The sequence below is a fragment of the Cervus elaphus genome, chromosome 25 (genome assembly GCF_910594005.1).
Source record: "Cervus elaphus chromosome 25, mCerEla1.1, whole genome shotgun sequence".
NCBI lineage: Eukaryota > Metazoa > Chordata > Mammalia > Artiodactyla > Cervidae > Cervus > Cervus elaphus.
Genome location: NC_057839.1, coordinates 59,723,013 through 59,738,717, shown reverse-complemented (window position 1 = coordinate 59,738,717; position 15,705 = coordinate 59,723,013). Strand labels below are relative to the sequence as shown.

The 15,705-nt window shown below is 38.6% G+C and overlaps 1 protein-coding gene across 1 annotated transcript in view; it reads right to left on the bottom strand.

Annotated features, from left to right (window-relative positions):
- The window catches only part of DNAH5 (dynein axonemal heavy chain 5), a 324,549-nt gene that overhangs the window by 100,747 nt on the left and 208,097 nt on the right, over positions 1–15,705 (bottom strand). The window contains exons 48-52 of the mRNA XM_043887792.1: positions 13,104–13,226; positions 12,710–12,923; positions 10,816–11,039; positions 7,398–7,596; positions 4,759–4,931 (exon numbers count right to left, since the gene is read on the bottom strand). Coding sequence (XP_043743727.1) covers positions 4,759–4,931; positions 7,398–7,596; positions 10,816–11,039; positions 12,710–12,923; positions 13,104–13,226 — 933 coding nt within the window. The remainder of the gene's footprint in view (positions 1–4,758; positions 4,932–7,397; positions 7,597–10,815; positions 11,040–12,709; positions 12,924–13,103; positions 13,227–15,705) is intronic.

Genomic DNA, 15,705 nt, shown 5'->3' with positions numbered 1-15,705 from the left:
ATGAGATATGCCTGTTTAAGCATTTTAGAAGATGTAGGCATCTTAGGACCAGAATAGATATACACACTGGTTGGACAAATGAAGGCATTTCTGAAATAGAACAGTGGAGAGTAGGGAGATGGACCTTTTAGGTAACTCAGAGGAGAGCAGTACAGAACAGTAGGCAGAGCCCAGACTGTGTCTTGCTCTGGGTTTTCAAGGAGAGAAATAAAGGGGACTTTGAGATTTCCTTTTAGTTTGCCAATCTAATTTAGGAGAACAGGAAAGAAAACAGAAAATTTCAAAACAATGTGTATCCTTGGAATACACAACACACGATTAATTAGAATATCCTCCACATTTGAAAATTAATGTAGTTTTAATAGAGGGCAAAAAATTTTCCAAAATATGGTATAAATGATGGAATTTGAAAGGAATAAACATAAACACTTGTATTATTTGGCAAAGACGGTGCTACCTAAGGTAGCTACTAAGTGATTATGGGTAGACCAGAAGTCCACTCTGCCAGTCAGTAGTTTCTCACCATTAAAGTCACCTTTTTGGTAAAAAATCTGTGATTCTTTGGTTTTATTGGTATTCAATGAATTACTTTCACCATTAGGTCTCCAGCCCCACCTAGAGGGGATTACTGCAGAATTCTCCTGGATGCATTTTTCACCCCATGTGATGACTATCTCTACCTCCTAACTGCAGTTTAAGCCTGCAGTATTGCTGTACTATCAGCTTTTTTCTAAACTAATGATCAAGAATTATATGGGAGCTAAGAAAGGATCACTTCTCTGTTACCGGTGGAAGTTTTCTGGCATAGCCTGACCTCTGCATTCTAATAAGGTTTTGTTAAACATCCTTTTTCAGGATTCCCTCCACTGGCAGATGTTACACTCTATTCCTGTTGGGACTACTCTTGATTTTGGATTTTACTCCCAGTTTAGTGTGAGCCCTACGAAATGAAGACCATTTTCCTGTTGCGGACCTGAGAACCTGGTTCCACCAAACCTGGTAGAGCCTTGCTCTTCCAGACTCCTACTCATCTTCACCATGTGATTCTCCCCTAAGTTGTTGCAGGCAGGGGAGAGGTGGTACAGGCGAGAATTCTCAGCATTTTCCCAGTGCCTGTTCATACCCTTTCCCTGGAGTTACTTCAAGAGGTGCAGACCAGACAGGAAAGAAGTTACCGCAGCCACCCAGTCGTCTGTCTTTTCTTGGTTAGCTTATCCAAAATACATGACTTTTTCAATAACTATTTCCTTTAGTTGATGCTGGTGAATATATTAAGGGTTTAAATAATTATTATTAAGTAGGTATTGGAAACTTTCATCCCAATAACTTTTCCTGCAACTGGGCTTAGGTCTGAAACTAAAAATTTCCATTCCCACCTTCCAGAACTATGTGCGTACTTGCTCAGTGGCTTAGTCGTGTCCAGCTCTTTGCAACCCCATGGACTGTAGCCCACCAGGCCCCTCTGTCCATGGAATTTTCCAGGCAAAAATGCCGGAATTGGTTTTCATTTCTTACTCCAGGGGATCTTCCCCATCCAGGGATCGAACGCATGTCTCCTACGTCTCCTGCACTGGCAGGTGGATTCTTCATCACTGCATGCCACCTGGGAAGCCCCTTACTAGCATATGGGAAATCCTTAAAACACATTTGACAAGTGAACATAGATGTGAACAAACAAATAGAACACTTTAAAGTAATCTCAAAGTCTAGTTAAAAACAGAAATTATAAGAGAAAACACAGTGAAGTGAGAACTTCAAATGGGGCTATCTAGTCTTACTATCTCAGACTGTGAGATAAAGATATTCATTTTTTAATTTCTGGAGCAAATATTTTAAAATGTATTAATGCCCATCCTGCCTTGCAGGTGCTCATATTCCAGTAGAGGAGAGACCTATTAATAGGAACATGCAATAGAGCACTGTGGAGAGTGCTGGGGTGGGCAGGAATGATAGCAACTGGAGTAAAAACAAATGCAAAGGAAGCAACACTGCTTGAGAAGGCATCTGAGATGTGGGGCTGGGAATTTTCTCTAGATCTTGAACAATAACTAGAAGCTTATCGTGCAAAGAAGGTGACACATGGGGCAGCAGTTGGGCGAATTTTAAGAAGAGGGAATGGGATACACACAGGCTCAGAATCAGCAAAATGCCCGAGGGGTCCTCAACAGAGCGGGAACTTCAAAACCAGCTATGGAAATACTGGAAGATAGGGTATTTGGGGCCATACTGGGGATTTGGTTCAATTCTCGACCTATTTATCAAGCACCACAAGGGTGCCTGTCTCAGCAGCACTCTATCCTGTGAATCCTGAAGGGAATATATTGGGTATCCACCCTCATAGAGCTTATAGTCTTGTAGAAAAGACAAATACAAGCAGATGAATTCTACACAACAAAACGCCTGCTGGGAATGTAGCACTGATAAGATGCTCTGGAATCAGGATGTGTTTAATCACGAGCAATTGATTTCTCTGAATTACACCCTAAATCGAGCACCACCCACAACGGATATGACAAACCATATACACCATGATTTGAACTTTAACCAAAGAGGCAAAAGACATTTTGCAGAAATATTCTTGGTTTCAAACAAAAATCATCATTTTAATAAAGAAAGGCACTAAGAAACACACTTGGTTTCAGACCACATCCTGTTTTGCTGCAGTTTTCATCTTCAATCGTGTCTCTTGGCTTCTATCCTGTCTTATAACTAGGCTACATATTTCAAGGCTCACACTCACATGACAGAGTTTGGATGTAACGGTACACAGAAAACCAAAGTGTAGGTGAGAGAGCTGGCCTAGGAAACAGTGAGAAATAAGGCATTTGAGCTCAAAACCTCCAATCACAGATTCTTTGGCTAATCTCAGAGGAGGCATGCTAGAGGCTGAGAGGGAGGGGGAAACACAGTCAAGGACCCGGGCTGCGGCACACATGCCTTGAATGTGATTCCCAAACAAAGTGAAGAAATGCATCATCCGTGGGCTTCGCTGGTGGCTCAGACAGTAAGGAATCTGCCTGCAAAGCGGGAGACCTGGGTTCAGTTCCTGGGTCGGGAAGATTCCCCTGGAGAAGGAAAGAGCAACTCCAGTCTTCTTGCCTAGAGAATCCCATGGACAGAGGAGCTTGACGGGTTACAGTCTATGAAGTCGCAAAGTGTTGAACGTGACTAAGAGACTAACACACACTTGTGCTGTAAAACCCAGAAAAAGGAAAGTTCTAGAGAACTTCCTCAAGCAAGAGATTAACATAAATAACCTCATTTCTAGCTGTTGTGGAACCCCAAAGCCAATCAGATTTTGTCTCCAATAGATACCTAGTCAGGAAGTTGCCTTTGACATTATTTATTTAGAAAATGTTATTCTTTGGCTCTTTCCTTTCAATTAACTAAACATGACAGTGCCTCTATTCTTCCTGAAACATTTAACTCAACTATAAACTAGGAACTGATTTCAAGATGTTCTTTATATTTGGTTTTGGAAGAACATTTGCACTCATAATTCAACAGAGATGTCTCAAATTCTGAGAATTCAAAGTTTCCAAGCTAAGTGTCCACATGCTGGGGACCTACAACCCCAGGATTTACTCACTGTCGTTCTCCTTCTCCCTGACTTAGTCCAGCCTTATAGAAATGCCTTCCTCACACTCCTTAATTTTTCAGAGGGAGAACTGACTAGATAACCTCTGAAATCATCTCCAGTTCTAAGATTTTATAATTATTAGAGGTGACAATTTGTAATTCTGAGGTCATTCCTCATGGATAAGCCTAAGAAATGGAAGACAGCCCCAAACTGGCTTCTTTCTAATGAAAAGGATGTATTCTGAAAAAATAATTGCCATCAACAAAGTGAGAGTATCAACAGGGTTTTAACGGCATTATCTCCCACCTTCCATAAATTAGGTCAAGTAAATATCTTTTATTTCTATTCTTTGAGAATCCATAATATCCATCATTATAGTGATTGGAAACCTAAGTGATTCATATGATAGAGTAGAGAGGAAACTGTACTTTCCTGGTGGATATCATTTAACAGAATTTTCATCCCAGCTGAAAGTCAATTATTTATGCATTATTGTTAATTACTATTTCCAACTGTAGTAAAATACATGCATCGTAAAATTTCCCATCCAAACCATTTTTAACGGTATAGTCCAATCCCATTAAGTACATTCATATTGTTGTGCAACCACCAACATCTAGCTCCAAAACTCTTCATCTTGCAAAAATGAAACTCTGTACCATTAAACACAACTCATTCTCCTTCCCTTGGCCACTACCGACTACCACTCTTTCTACCTCTCAATTTTCTACCTTAGGTACTGTAGAAGTGGGCTCAAATGGTATTTGTGGTTTTGTGACTGGCTTATTTCACTTAGTATAATGTCCTCAAAATGAATGCCCTACTTTTTATAGTTCTCCTTAGCAGGATGCAAAATAGAAGCAGGCTTTGTGCCTGTGCTTCTGACTCAGATGTCAACCACATTCATTCTGTAGAGTGAAAACACTGAGCTGGAAGCCGTATAGCAACACTGAATAAAATTATCATATCACACATTTGAAGTACACACGCTCTGATTTTAAACCTATAGGTGTGACATGTTGCATTCAGTCCAGAAATTAAATTGGAATAGAGCATTGGGTTTATTTTTAAACTGAACTTTCTCCGAGAAGAGGAAAATTAAAGAGGAGGGGGAAATGTCTGGTGTAAAGGCAAGTGTCTGTCACTCTGGGGAGGTGCTACTGGGCGTGGCCACTGACCTTGACTAAGTGGACCATGGCATCTGCAAAGAACACCAAGTCCATGCCCGCACCACGGATGCTCTCGTTATAGAGCTGTAGGAACATATTCAAACGATCCTTCAGGTGATCAAAAGATTCAACAGGCTCATAAATTTTGGGCATCTCAGCATCAGCCTCCTCAGATGTTTCACCTGGGGTTAGAAAAGAAATATCAACTAAGTTTCTCCAAATCACTGGACTTTACCACTTCCTCAACCTAATTTAATACACTCATAGCTTTACAATTTAGCACTGAACAATACTGAATTTTACCTAAAGGCTGGAGTATATATTTTTAGAAAAGAAAGCAAACCATAGTCAAAGCATTAGAATTTCTGTGATCATATACAGTCTTAATTCTTTCTTGTCTACAAAGAGTCAATTTCAAATAATGTCCCATACACTGAATTTCATTTATATTCATAATAGACCATTGGCATTTCAAGGATCTTCCCAGAGATACTCACTTAATGGTCAAAATGAAGACCGAAAAAGTAGGGATTTAATGTAGAAATCCGCAGAAGAGATAGAGAATTAAATGAGTTTTTAATAAGTATAAAAAGAAAAAGGTCATTGCATCTGCTTAGGAAATTTTTATGATTCAGAAATTTTAAGTTAATAGTGAAGATAGAGGTGAATTTTGAGAGAAAACAGAAAAAAAAATTTCCTAAACATTGAATTATTTCACTGGGAAAATTATTAAAATCACTAAACTATTTTAAAAGAGAGAGACAAGTATCAGTTTAAGACTCTTCCAACTATGATTATAAAGCATAATGCCAAAGAAAGAGCCAAATTTGGCATATATAAATTCACTATCAGTTAACATTTGAATATACTAATACATATTAGTATATTATAATATATATATTAGTATATTAGTTGAATATACTAATTAGTTGAATATACTAATAGTATATTAGTTGAATACACTAATATATGAATTTCTAAACAACTTAGAAATTCACTGAGTATTAGAAGAGAGTCTTCCAAATCTTATAGTACATAATTACTTTCAATTGACCCTGTCCTAACATAAACTATATTAACTTTTTTTTATGAAAAAGCAAGAAAATTGGTTTAGCATAATAAGATTGGTCTATTTGCAAAGCTCTCTCTAACAGAATTCAATAGTCCCTTTGTTATTTCATAAATGTTCCATTCAAGCTTTGAGAAACAAAGTGTGCTGAAGTCACAAAAGGTTCTGTATTTGCCTCTAGACTCATTCACCCCACGCCCACCCAAACCCCCAAGTCCCACCCCAAAATGCTGGAGTTGTACTCTGCACCTCGAGCACACAATTACTTATCCTTCTGAATTAGAGGAAATAAAACATAAATTCTAATCACCTTATAATGCTCCTACCTTTACATGATTTTTGGATGTGTGTGACCTGATCTAAAATAAACTGTATCAGCTTCTTTCTCTGAAAAGATCTATCCAACTGCATAGCCAGCAATAACCATCCTTTTCAACTGTTACTGAGAAACTTGACAGATCACATACATCCTTATCAAATCTAGTAAGGGGCTGCCTCATCATTTTCAATCATTTAAAACGTATAAACAGAACGTGCTTAAACATGACTTTTTGAATATGAAAACTAACTTAATATTCATCCTCAGTATTAGAATAGGTTTCTAATTGAAAGAAAAATATTCTACTTAAGCTCAGCTATTTCTGAGGAAAAAAATTAACTGGAGCACCACTTTTCATAAAAAAATAATACAGTATATCTCAGTTTTTCACAGAACCATAACCACAAAATCTTGCCTCCCCATCACCCACCTCTAATTATATTCAATGGTCCTCTCAGGGAACGTGAGGTTTTCCTTTTCATTTTCAACACCTGGGAATATTCAAGTACTAATCATAGTGTTGTCATATTTCCTCTTGCAGTGAGTACAGACACAGACTGCCCAAGCCATCTACAGACACCATCTCATTTATCCCCACAGGACCCATGATGCATATTTCAATATTTCCATTTTTATAAAAGTAGAGGCAGGAGATTCAAGAAAGTTCAGAAGCTGGCCCAGCTAACATATGGGAGACCCATTTCTCAAATCTACCTCTATACGACAGCCGTAAGCCTTGTGCACTGTCTTCTGCAGTGCAGAAAAACTCAACCTTTATACTCAAGGCTGACATGTACAAAATGGTTAATCTTAATCCAAGATCACAAAGATACATTTACTTAACACATTGTGGAGGAAATTGACAACAACATGCATACTACATTTATTGAGCACCTACTGTGCCTCAGACTTGTTTCAGCAAAGTTCACTAGACAGAAATTCAACATCCCCGAACTAAACCTCTGTCATCAGAAACCCCTTTTGTTGTTCAGTCGCTAAGCCGGGTTCAACTCTTTGTGACCCGTGAACAGCAGCACACCAGGCTCCTTTGTCCTCCACTATCTCCCGGAGTTTACTCAAATTCACGTCCGTTGAGTCAGTGATGCTATCTAACCATCTCACCCTCTGCTGCCCCCTTCTATTGCCTTCAGTCTTTCCCAACATCAGGGTCCTCTTCAACAAGCCGTCCCTTCGCATCAGGTCGTCACTGGGCAACGGATATCCCTTTGGAGGATTTCAAATTCTGCTTCAATAGTTTACCTGTAGCTTCAGGTGCATCCCTCAAGAAATCCACAAAGTAAGTCTCAATTCCGCAATCCACCAGGAGTTTTTTCTCTTCACCAAACTCCTCCTCCACCAAGCTGACTAAAGTCATATCAAACCAGGTCACGTCGTCAGATGCCGTGAAACGATCAGCGATAACACGTTTACACTCGTGCTTCCACAGCCTTAACAGTTCCTGTCAAAGGCATCATTTAAATGTGTTATTAATTCCCGTTATGTCAGAGTCGGGAATTCAAGTGGGCAGTATCATAGAGGACCATCCTTCCTGATTTAGAATGTGACATTTTAAAAAGTTAAGGCTAACATCACTGGTTTCCTTTTAATGTGAGCAATAGGTTTGAGAGCACCTTAGAAAAAAATCCTGGACTAATGGCTTTCATTTGGTATGTGATCACCAAAAAAGGACATTTTTGGTTGCCAAAATGATGTGGGGGACATTACTGGCATTTGTACAGGGACGCATAGTCTTAGGATACAAAATTGTCCATGAATATTACTGTCCTGTTAAAAAGTAGGTAAAATAAAATAAAAAGTTAAAATATCCTTAGCTTTATTCCAAATTGGTCTCATCTGTGTTCAGTCGCTCAGTCATGTCTGACTGTGACTCCATGGACTGTAGCCTACCAGGTTCCTCTGTCCATGGACATTCCCAAGCAAGAATACTGGAGTGGGTTGCCATTTCCTTCTCCAGCTAGTAAATTAAAAGTAGTGTCTATTTATTTTCAGCCCTTAAATTAAAACAAAACCATTCCTAGATAAAATACTAATTCACTCTGAATGACCAACAAACTAATACTCTTACATAAAAGTCTTATGCTTGTGATCAATTAGTCTGGATAAGACACCCACATTATGGACAGAGCATAATATAAAAAGTTGTGTATAAACAACTCTCGTGTGTACAACTGAGATAATTACAAAGATACATTTACTTAACACATTGTGGAGGAAATTTACAACAAAAATCTGGGTTATCTGCACAAAACAATCACCTCATCTAGATGATCCAGGGCCCAAAGTTAACTGGAAGTTGAGAGAATTAATTGTTCAATATTGCTGTCCCAATAGCAAGAATAACAAAATTTGTCTAAGCATCTTATTTGATATGAAAGACTGGTGCAAATTTCTTAACTTGGTAACATTTTACAAGATAGAAGGTTTTTACGTTATATTGTGAAAGTGTTAGTCACTCAGTCGTGTCCAACTCTTTGCAACCCCATGGACTATAGCCCGCCAGGTTCCTCTGTCCATGGGATTCTCCATTTGCTTTGCCAGGGTATCTTCCGGACCCAGAAATCAAACCTGGGTCCCTCACACTGCAGGCAACTCTTAACTGTCTGAGTTCCCAGGGAAGCCATTATATTACTAATGTATAAATGTTCTTTGATTGCCAGAAAATAAAAGCTTAGTGAAATATATTTAATGACACAGTTAAGACAAAAGTTCATGACAAACCAATTGCTGGAACTGTTAATGCTGATTTAAAATCAGCACCAAAAAAAATAGGTACTCAAAAAGTAATATCGGTGGTACAGTGGTGAAGAACTCGCCTGGCAATGCAAGAGACGAAAGAGACATGGGTTCGATCTCTGAATCAGGAAGATTCCCTGGGGCAGGAAATGGCCATCTGCTCCAGTATTTTTGCCTGGGAAATCCCACGGACAGAGAAGCCTGGTGGGCTACAGTGCGTGAGGTCTCAAAGAGTCAGACATATGCTGCCCAGCATAGCAGCATTCCACGATGCCATGAATTTGTCAATAACTTTGAGGGAAAAAATTAAATTCCATGTTCACTACTGCTAAAATGACTCCCAATTCTCTGTAACAAGGAGAGTGCGTTTTCCCCAAAATGTCTTGTCTTGGAGTCAGCCAGTGTGACTACCTACTTTGTGAGCATCTGGGGTAAAGCTGGGTTTTTCTTATCGTCCACATTTGATGTGCTTGTGACAGTTTGACTGACACTTCAACTGTCTCTCTGCGTTTATGCGGAGAAGTCCCTAAAACCTATTTGCTTAACTTCCACCTCACTACCATCAAAGTCTGAAAAAGAAGCTGGTGATGTCTTAGCCTGAGCACATAGGCCCTTCGGGGGAAAAAAAGTACTGCATTTTTACATACTACATACTTTATAATTTTACATATTACATACATAGTGACTTTTACATACTAGAATTTCCTTTTAGTTCAAAGAGAATTTTTATAGTGCTAGGAACTGTTATATTTGAGTGTCTGTACAAATGCTCATTTTTTTGTCAAATGAAATTCACATAAAATTTCTACTCTTCTGCCTATTTTCAGTTTTACCAATATTTGTAATTCTTTCAGTGCATCAAGTTGTATGGAAAAGAAAGATCATGGATGACTAACAAAAAAAATGGTTTCACCCCTCAATTTTGAAAGTTTATTTATAAAGATCATTACTAGATTCCATATATATGCATTAATATATGATACTTGTTTTTCTCTTATTTCACACTGGATAACAGGCTCTAGGTTCAACTAACTCAAATTCATTCAGTCAGTTCAAATGATTCAAATCCATTCCTTTTATGGCTGAGTAATATTCCATTGTATACATGCACCACTATATATACGGAATCTAGAAAAATGGTACTGATGAACCTTATTTGCAGGCCAGGAATAGAATCACAGACATTGAGAATGGGCTTGTGGACACAGCAGGGGAAGGAGAAGGGTGAGGCAAATTGGGAGAGTAACACTGAAATATATACTCTATATGTAAAACAGATGGCTAATGGGAGGCTGCTATATAACACACGAGCCCAGCCTGGTGCTATGTGATGACCCAGAGGGGTGGGTTGAGGGGGTGAGAGGGAGGCTTCGGAGGGAGGGGATTTATGTATATTTTTTTTTTTTTGGATTTATGTATATTTATCATTGATTCACGTTGTTGTGAATTGACAGAAATTCACATTGGCAGAAACCAACACAACATTGTAAAGCAATTATCCTCCATTAATAATTTTTTAAATTTTTTAAAAGATAGTCACTTTGTAAAGTTAAATGTCAGGTTTATAATGTGAAGTTTATAATATGAAGACAAACATAATAAAATCAACAGGAGTTTTTGCCATTATTTAGTATAAGAAAACTATGATGAAAAACAAAATCAATTTTACCTTTTATTCTACTCATTAGAAAATAATAGTATACACTGTCTCCTTAAACATAAACCAAATTTAATTGGAATTTTTAAAGAAAAAAATTTGGCATACTTTCCCTTTACATTAGTGAAAAGCCACAAAAGAAAAAAATATCCATGCTAAAACATCCCAAAAATATTTTCATGCCCATAAAAATTACATTACTAAGAATATTTAGAGTTTATAATCAATAACAAAGTTAGTCATTTTACTCTCTTATGCATCACTTACATCTGGTTCCTTGATAACCTCTGGAGTAGTGTTCAGCATTCCCTGCCAGATCCTAGAAAGATCTCGAAGGTTAAAAACGTAATGGAATTTTGCAGGAGTCGGGAGCATTTTAATCTTAGTCATTTGCCATAGTCGGCGTGTCAGGGGCACCAACTTCGCCACCCAATCGCTCACTTCTTCTGAGAAACCCCTCTGGGTACAGTAATATCCTACCCCAATCACACCTGAAAGAGGAAAAAAAGTCGTAACATTTTGACTGACAGTTCAAATCAACTAAATTAAAATGAAAAACGTAATGTAGAATATAAATACAATGACACATTTTAATAGTTAACCACATATTAAAGAAATTCCGATTAATTAATTTGGGTGGGGGGTTAAACCTAAAATGTAGGTATAGGTTCAAGTGAGTTAGCATTCAAATACTGAAAAGCTGATTAAGAAATGCTGCTGAAAACTCTAGCTGAAGTAATTCAGTATTATTAAATGGGTAAGGATGAATATATAAAGTTGCCTTGGACAGATAAGAAAAAGAAAGGTTTCACGAATCTTCTAAGATTAGTCCATTCTTTTGTTGCCATTCCATGCATTATAAAATATTTTCATTTACTTTACAGGCAAAATTTTCCAGGCCAAAAAGGATAATTAAAAGTGATAATAGTCATTCATTCTGGTCCATTTTACTTCTCCCAAGTTTAGATAAGTCTGGTGTCATTGGTTTCAAACCTCTGCCCACTGCTGTGATTGAAGGCAGATATTGCCAACTCCACTACCCTAGGGCACTAAGAAGACCTTCTAGTCTGCCAGAAGTTAATTAGGGTAACCCTAATTAGTTTTTCCTCAGTCTCAATTTCAGCAATGGTAAATTAATACCTAACACAAAAGCATGCATAACTTTACATTCTTTCTCTGAAAAGAGTGATTACATAATCAGTTTCTAAACTCATTTTCATTCCTCAGTTAAATAAATATGGTTATCGATTGTGCGAGTGTTTCCTGGATGATTTCTGAAATACTACACAATGCAATCAATCAATAATTTATTACAACCCTATAAATTACTCTGAGGAAAAGACTCTGGCTAATCCCCATCCTGAGAGATATTGATATTTCTTAGGCTAAAATCATTATATGGGTTGGTTAGATATCAGCTACATAAACTGCTGGTGTGGAATATATCAGTCCAGACCTGAAATACGTGTATCCATGAGGAAGGCATCTCATCATGTCTAAGACCACTTAATATTTAACCTCCTGGCTTAAGAAGCTAGCGACAATATCTTAAAGAAATACATAGGTAGGGGCTTCCCTACCACTGGTGGTTCAGTGGTAAAGAATCCTCCTGCCAATGCAGGAGACATGGGTTCGAACCCTGGTCCAGGGAGATCTCACATGCCCTGGAGCAACTAAGCCCGTATGTCACAACTACTGAGTCTGTGCTGCAAAGATCAGGAACCACAGCTACTGAAGCCCACACGCCCGGGAGCCCACACACCCGAGAGCCCACACACCCGAGAGCCCACACGCCCGGGAGCCCATGCTCTGCAACAAGAGAAGCCACCACAATGGGAAGCCTACACATTGCAGCAAGAGCAGCCCGTGCTCTCCTTGGCTAAAGAGCCTGAGAAGCAACACAGAACCAGCACAACCAAAAATAAAGAAATAAAATTATATTTTTAAAAACGAAATACACAGGGAGCAAAGATCTACCTTGACACCCAACTCAATACATAGAAATGCTTTTACAAACAAAATACACTCTTGAAAGTGATGAAGGCAGCAGACTAAGGAACCACGCAATGCTCCCCTCTGTGTGGACCTCTGGGGGGATATTTTCTCGTTGGAACCCAAGCAGGGATTCTCCCCTTCCACGCCCCACTGACATTCACTTTACCAAAGATCTTGTCCACGGAAGCATCAGAGGGTAGCGTGCAGTTAAATATCGAGAACTGCCTCTTGAGTCGCTGGGGTATATCATTGCGTCCGCCCCCAGGATGGATCATAGCTGCTAAAAACTGGATGTCCACAATGCTGGTAAACTCCCCAGGCTTCTCCAGATTATAAAATCCATTCTGTTCCAGTAGCTGTCGTACTATCTCATTAGTAACCTAAGAAAGACAACTTTCAGAATTAAAAGGTCATTCCTTTATATCCCAGGACCTAAATAATGGACTTTATTGGAATTCAGGAATTGCAAGTTGAAAAAAATAGAAAAACATTTACTCATCAAAAAATAAATCAATGATGAACTAACTAGACAAGCAAAGTGCCCAACAGGATTGATTTACCTGGTCTCCCCACTCATTGATTATCGGCATATTCACATCATCAATGAAGACAGTCATCTTCTTTCCTGCTGGAGGGCCGTATGTGGTGCCCATGCGTTTATCCACATAGCTCTCTATTGTCCTCTGTTAAACGAAAAGGTCAACAGAAACATCTGTGAAAATATCCCCTAAGACATGGTCGATTATTTTTAAAATTCCAAGAATGTTTGAAATGATAGAAATTACTCATAAAAACCCCAAAATGTCCCTAATTCTGGAAAACAGAGAATGAGGTACCTAAATTTTCTGGCATAACATTTATAACCTTTGAAAATCCTGTTTAATTTAGAAGTAAATAAAGTGCTAATCAATGTAAATTTTTAGATGAGACTTTTTTTTCATCTTTATTGGAGTATAGTTGTTTTACAATGTTACATTGGTTTCTACTGTACAGAAAAGTGAATTAGCTATACAGATACATATATCCAGGCTTCCCTTGTGGCTCAAATGGTAAGGAATCTGCCTGCAATGCAGGAGACCCGGGTTTGAGCCCTGGGTTGGGACAATCCCCTGGAGGAGGACATGGCAACTCACTCAAGTATTCTTGCCTAGAGAATCCCTGTGGACAGAGGAGGCTGGTGGGCTACAGTCCATAGGGTCACACAGAGTCAGACATGGCTAGCAACTTATAAACGCCTGCAAGCATCAAAATATTTGGATGAGGCAGCTAGGTAGTCGGTGTTAATCCCAGAGATGAGCACCTAGGAGTGGGCGCAGGCTGTGTGATGAAGAAGAGACGTCTGTGTTTGGATATGCTGATGTTGTTATCTTCTAGCTCATCTAAGTGGGGAAGTGCAGTTGGAGACACCAGTCCAAGGATACAGTTTTCAGTAACTATTCAACAGGCAGCAATTCCAAATTCAGGAAGAAATCTCAGCTTCTAGGTTCACAAACTATTGAATTTTTCTCCCTCCTTTGTTTTTGCTTTTGTCAATTTAGCTTTCTAATGATATTATATAGCTTACTAGTAATGTCCTGCTATTTCAAAGAAACTAGGGTCATAATGAAGAGAAAGAAAGTGTAGGTATGTGGCTATTACTCCATGTTGCCTCACTTGTTCCATCCTTGGCTTTTAGCTCTTGGAAGATCCCCCAAGACATAAAATCTTCATGTGCCTATGAGTTCTTATCAACGGATGAGAGACTATCTGGAAGACTCTAGCTTGCCATAGGGAGTTGTCAGGAGATTATTGCTTTATCCATTTAAATTCATTGAAAAGGAGAGCTAAATTTAGCCTAGTACATTACTTTAAATGGTTTTCTTTTATGTTAGGGGATATGAAATTCTTCTTACCATTGTATTGTTGTCATGAGAAATTTGTGTTGTAATTGAAAGGAGTGTGATATATTTATGTATCTTTCCATTTAAAAATGGTGAAAATTTTTCACATCTTTGGTATTATGCATTAAAATGATGATGGAAACCTACAATTTGAAATGGCTAAACTGGAGAGTTTTACAAGGACAGTTGTATAAATTTTTCTTTCTCTCTTGGCCTAATTTCATGGGTGTATTAGGTTGGTGCAAATGTAATTGCGGTTTTGGACTGTGAATTTTAACTCATTATAACTAGGTTCAAACACATTTGAATTAATCAAAACAGGAACCATTACAATCAACACACTTTTGCCAATGAGAAATAAGTTGGTTTATTCATGCAGGGTAAAAATCTTTACTTTGGGATTAGACAAACTCTTGGAAAACATTTTCTGCATCCTGCTGGTTGTGGAAGCATTTCCCCTGCAAAAAGTTGTCAAGATACTTGTCAAGATACTTCAAGATACTACCTTTTTTAGGTAGCCAGTTGGTGAGAGATCAGGTGAATGCAGTAGATGGAGCAAAACTTCATAGCCCAATTTGTTCAACTTTTGAAGCATTGGGTGACATGTGGTTGGTGTTGTTGTAGAGAAGAATTGGGCCCATTCTGCTGACCAATGCTGGCTGCAGGCCAGCATTTTCACTGTATCTCATCAATTTGCTGAGCATACTTCTCAGATGTAATGGTTTCACCCAGATTCAGAAAGCTGTAGGGTATCAGATGGGCAGCAGACAGTGACCATGTCCATTTTTTTGGTGCAAGTTTGACTTTGGGAAGTGCTTTGGAGCTTCTTCTCGGTAGTCACTGAGCTGGTCATTGCCAGTTGTATAAAATCCACTTTTCATCACACATCACAATCTGATTGAGAAATGGTTCACTGTTGTTGAGCATAATAAGAGAAGACAACACTTTAAAATGACGATTTTTTTGATTTGTGGTCAGCTCATGAAGCACCCACTTATCAAGCTTTTTCACCTTTCCAATTTGCTTCAAATGCCAAATGACTGTAGGATGGTCGGCACTGAGATCTTCAGCAACTTCTCATGTAGTTGTAAGAGGATCAGCTTCGACGATTTCTCTTAGTTGGCTGTTGTCTCCTTCCGATGGACGGCCACTATGCTCCTCATCTTCAAGCCTCCCATCTCCTTTCCAAAACTTCTTGAACCACCACTGCACTGTATGTTTGTTAGCAGTTCCTTGGCCAAGTGCATTGTTGATGTTGCCAGTTGTCTCCACTGCTTTACAA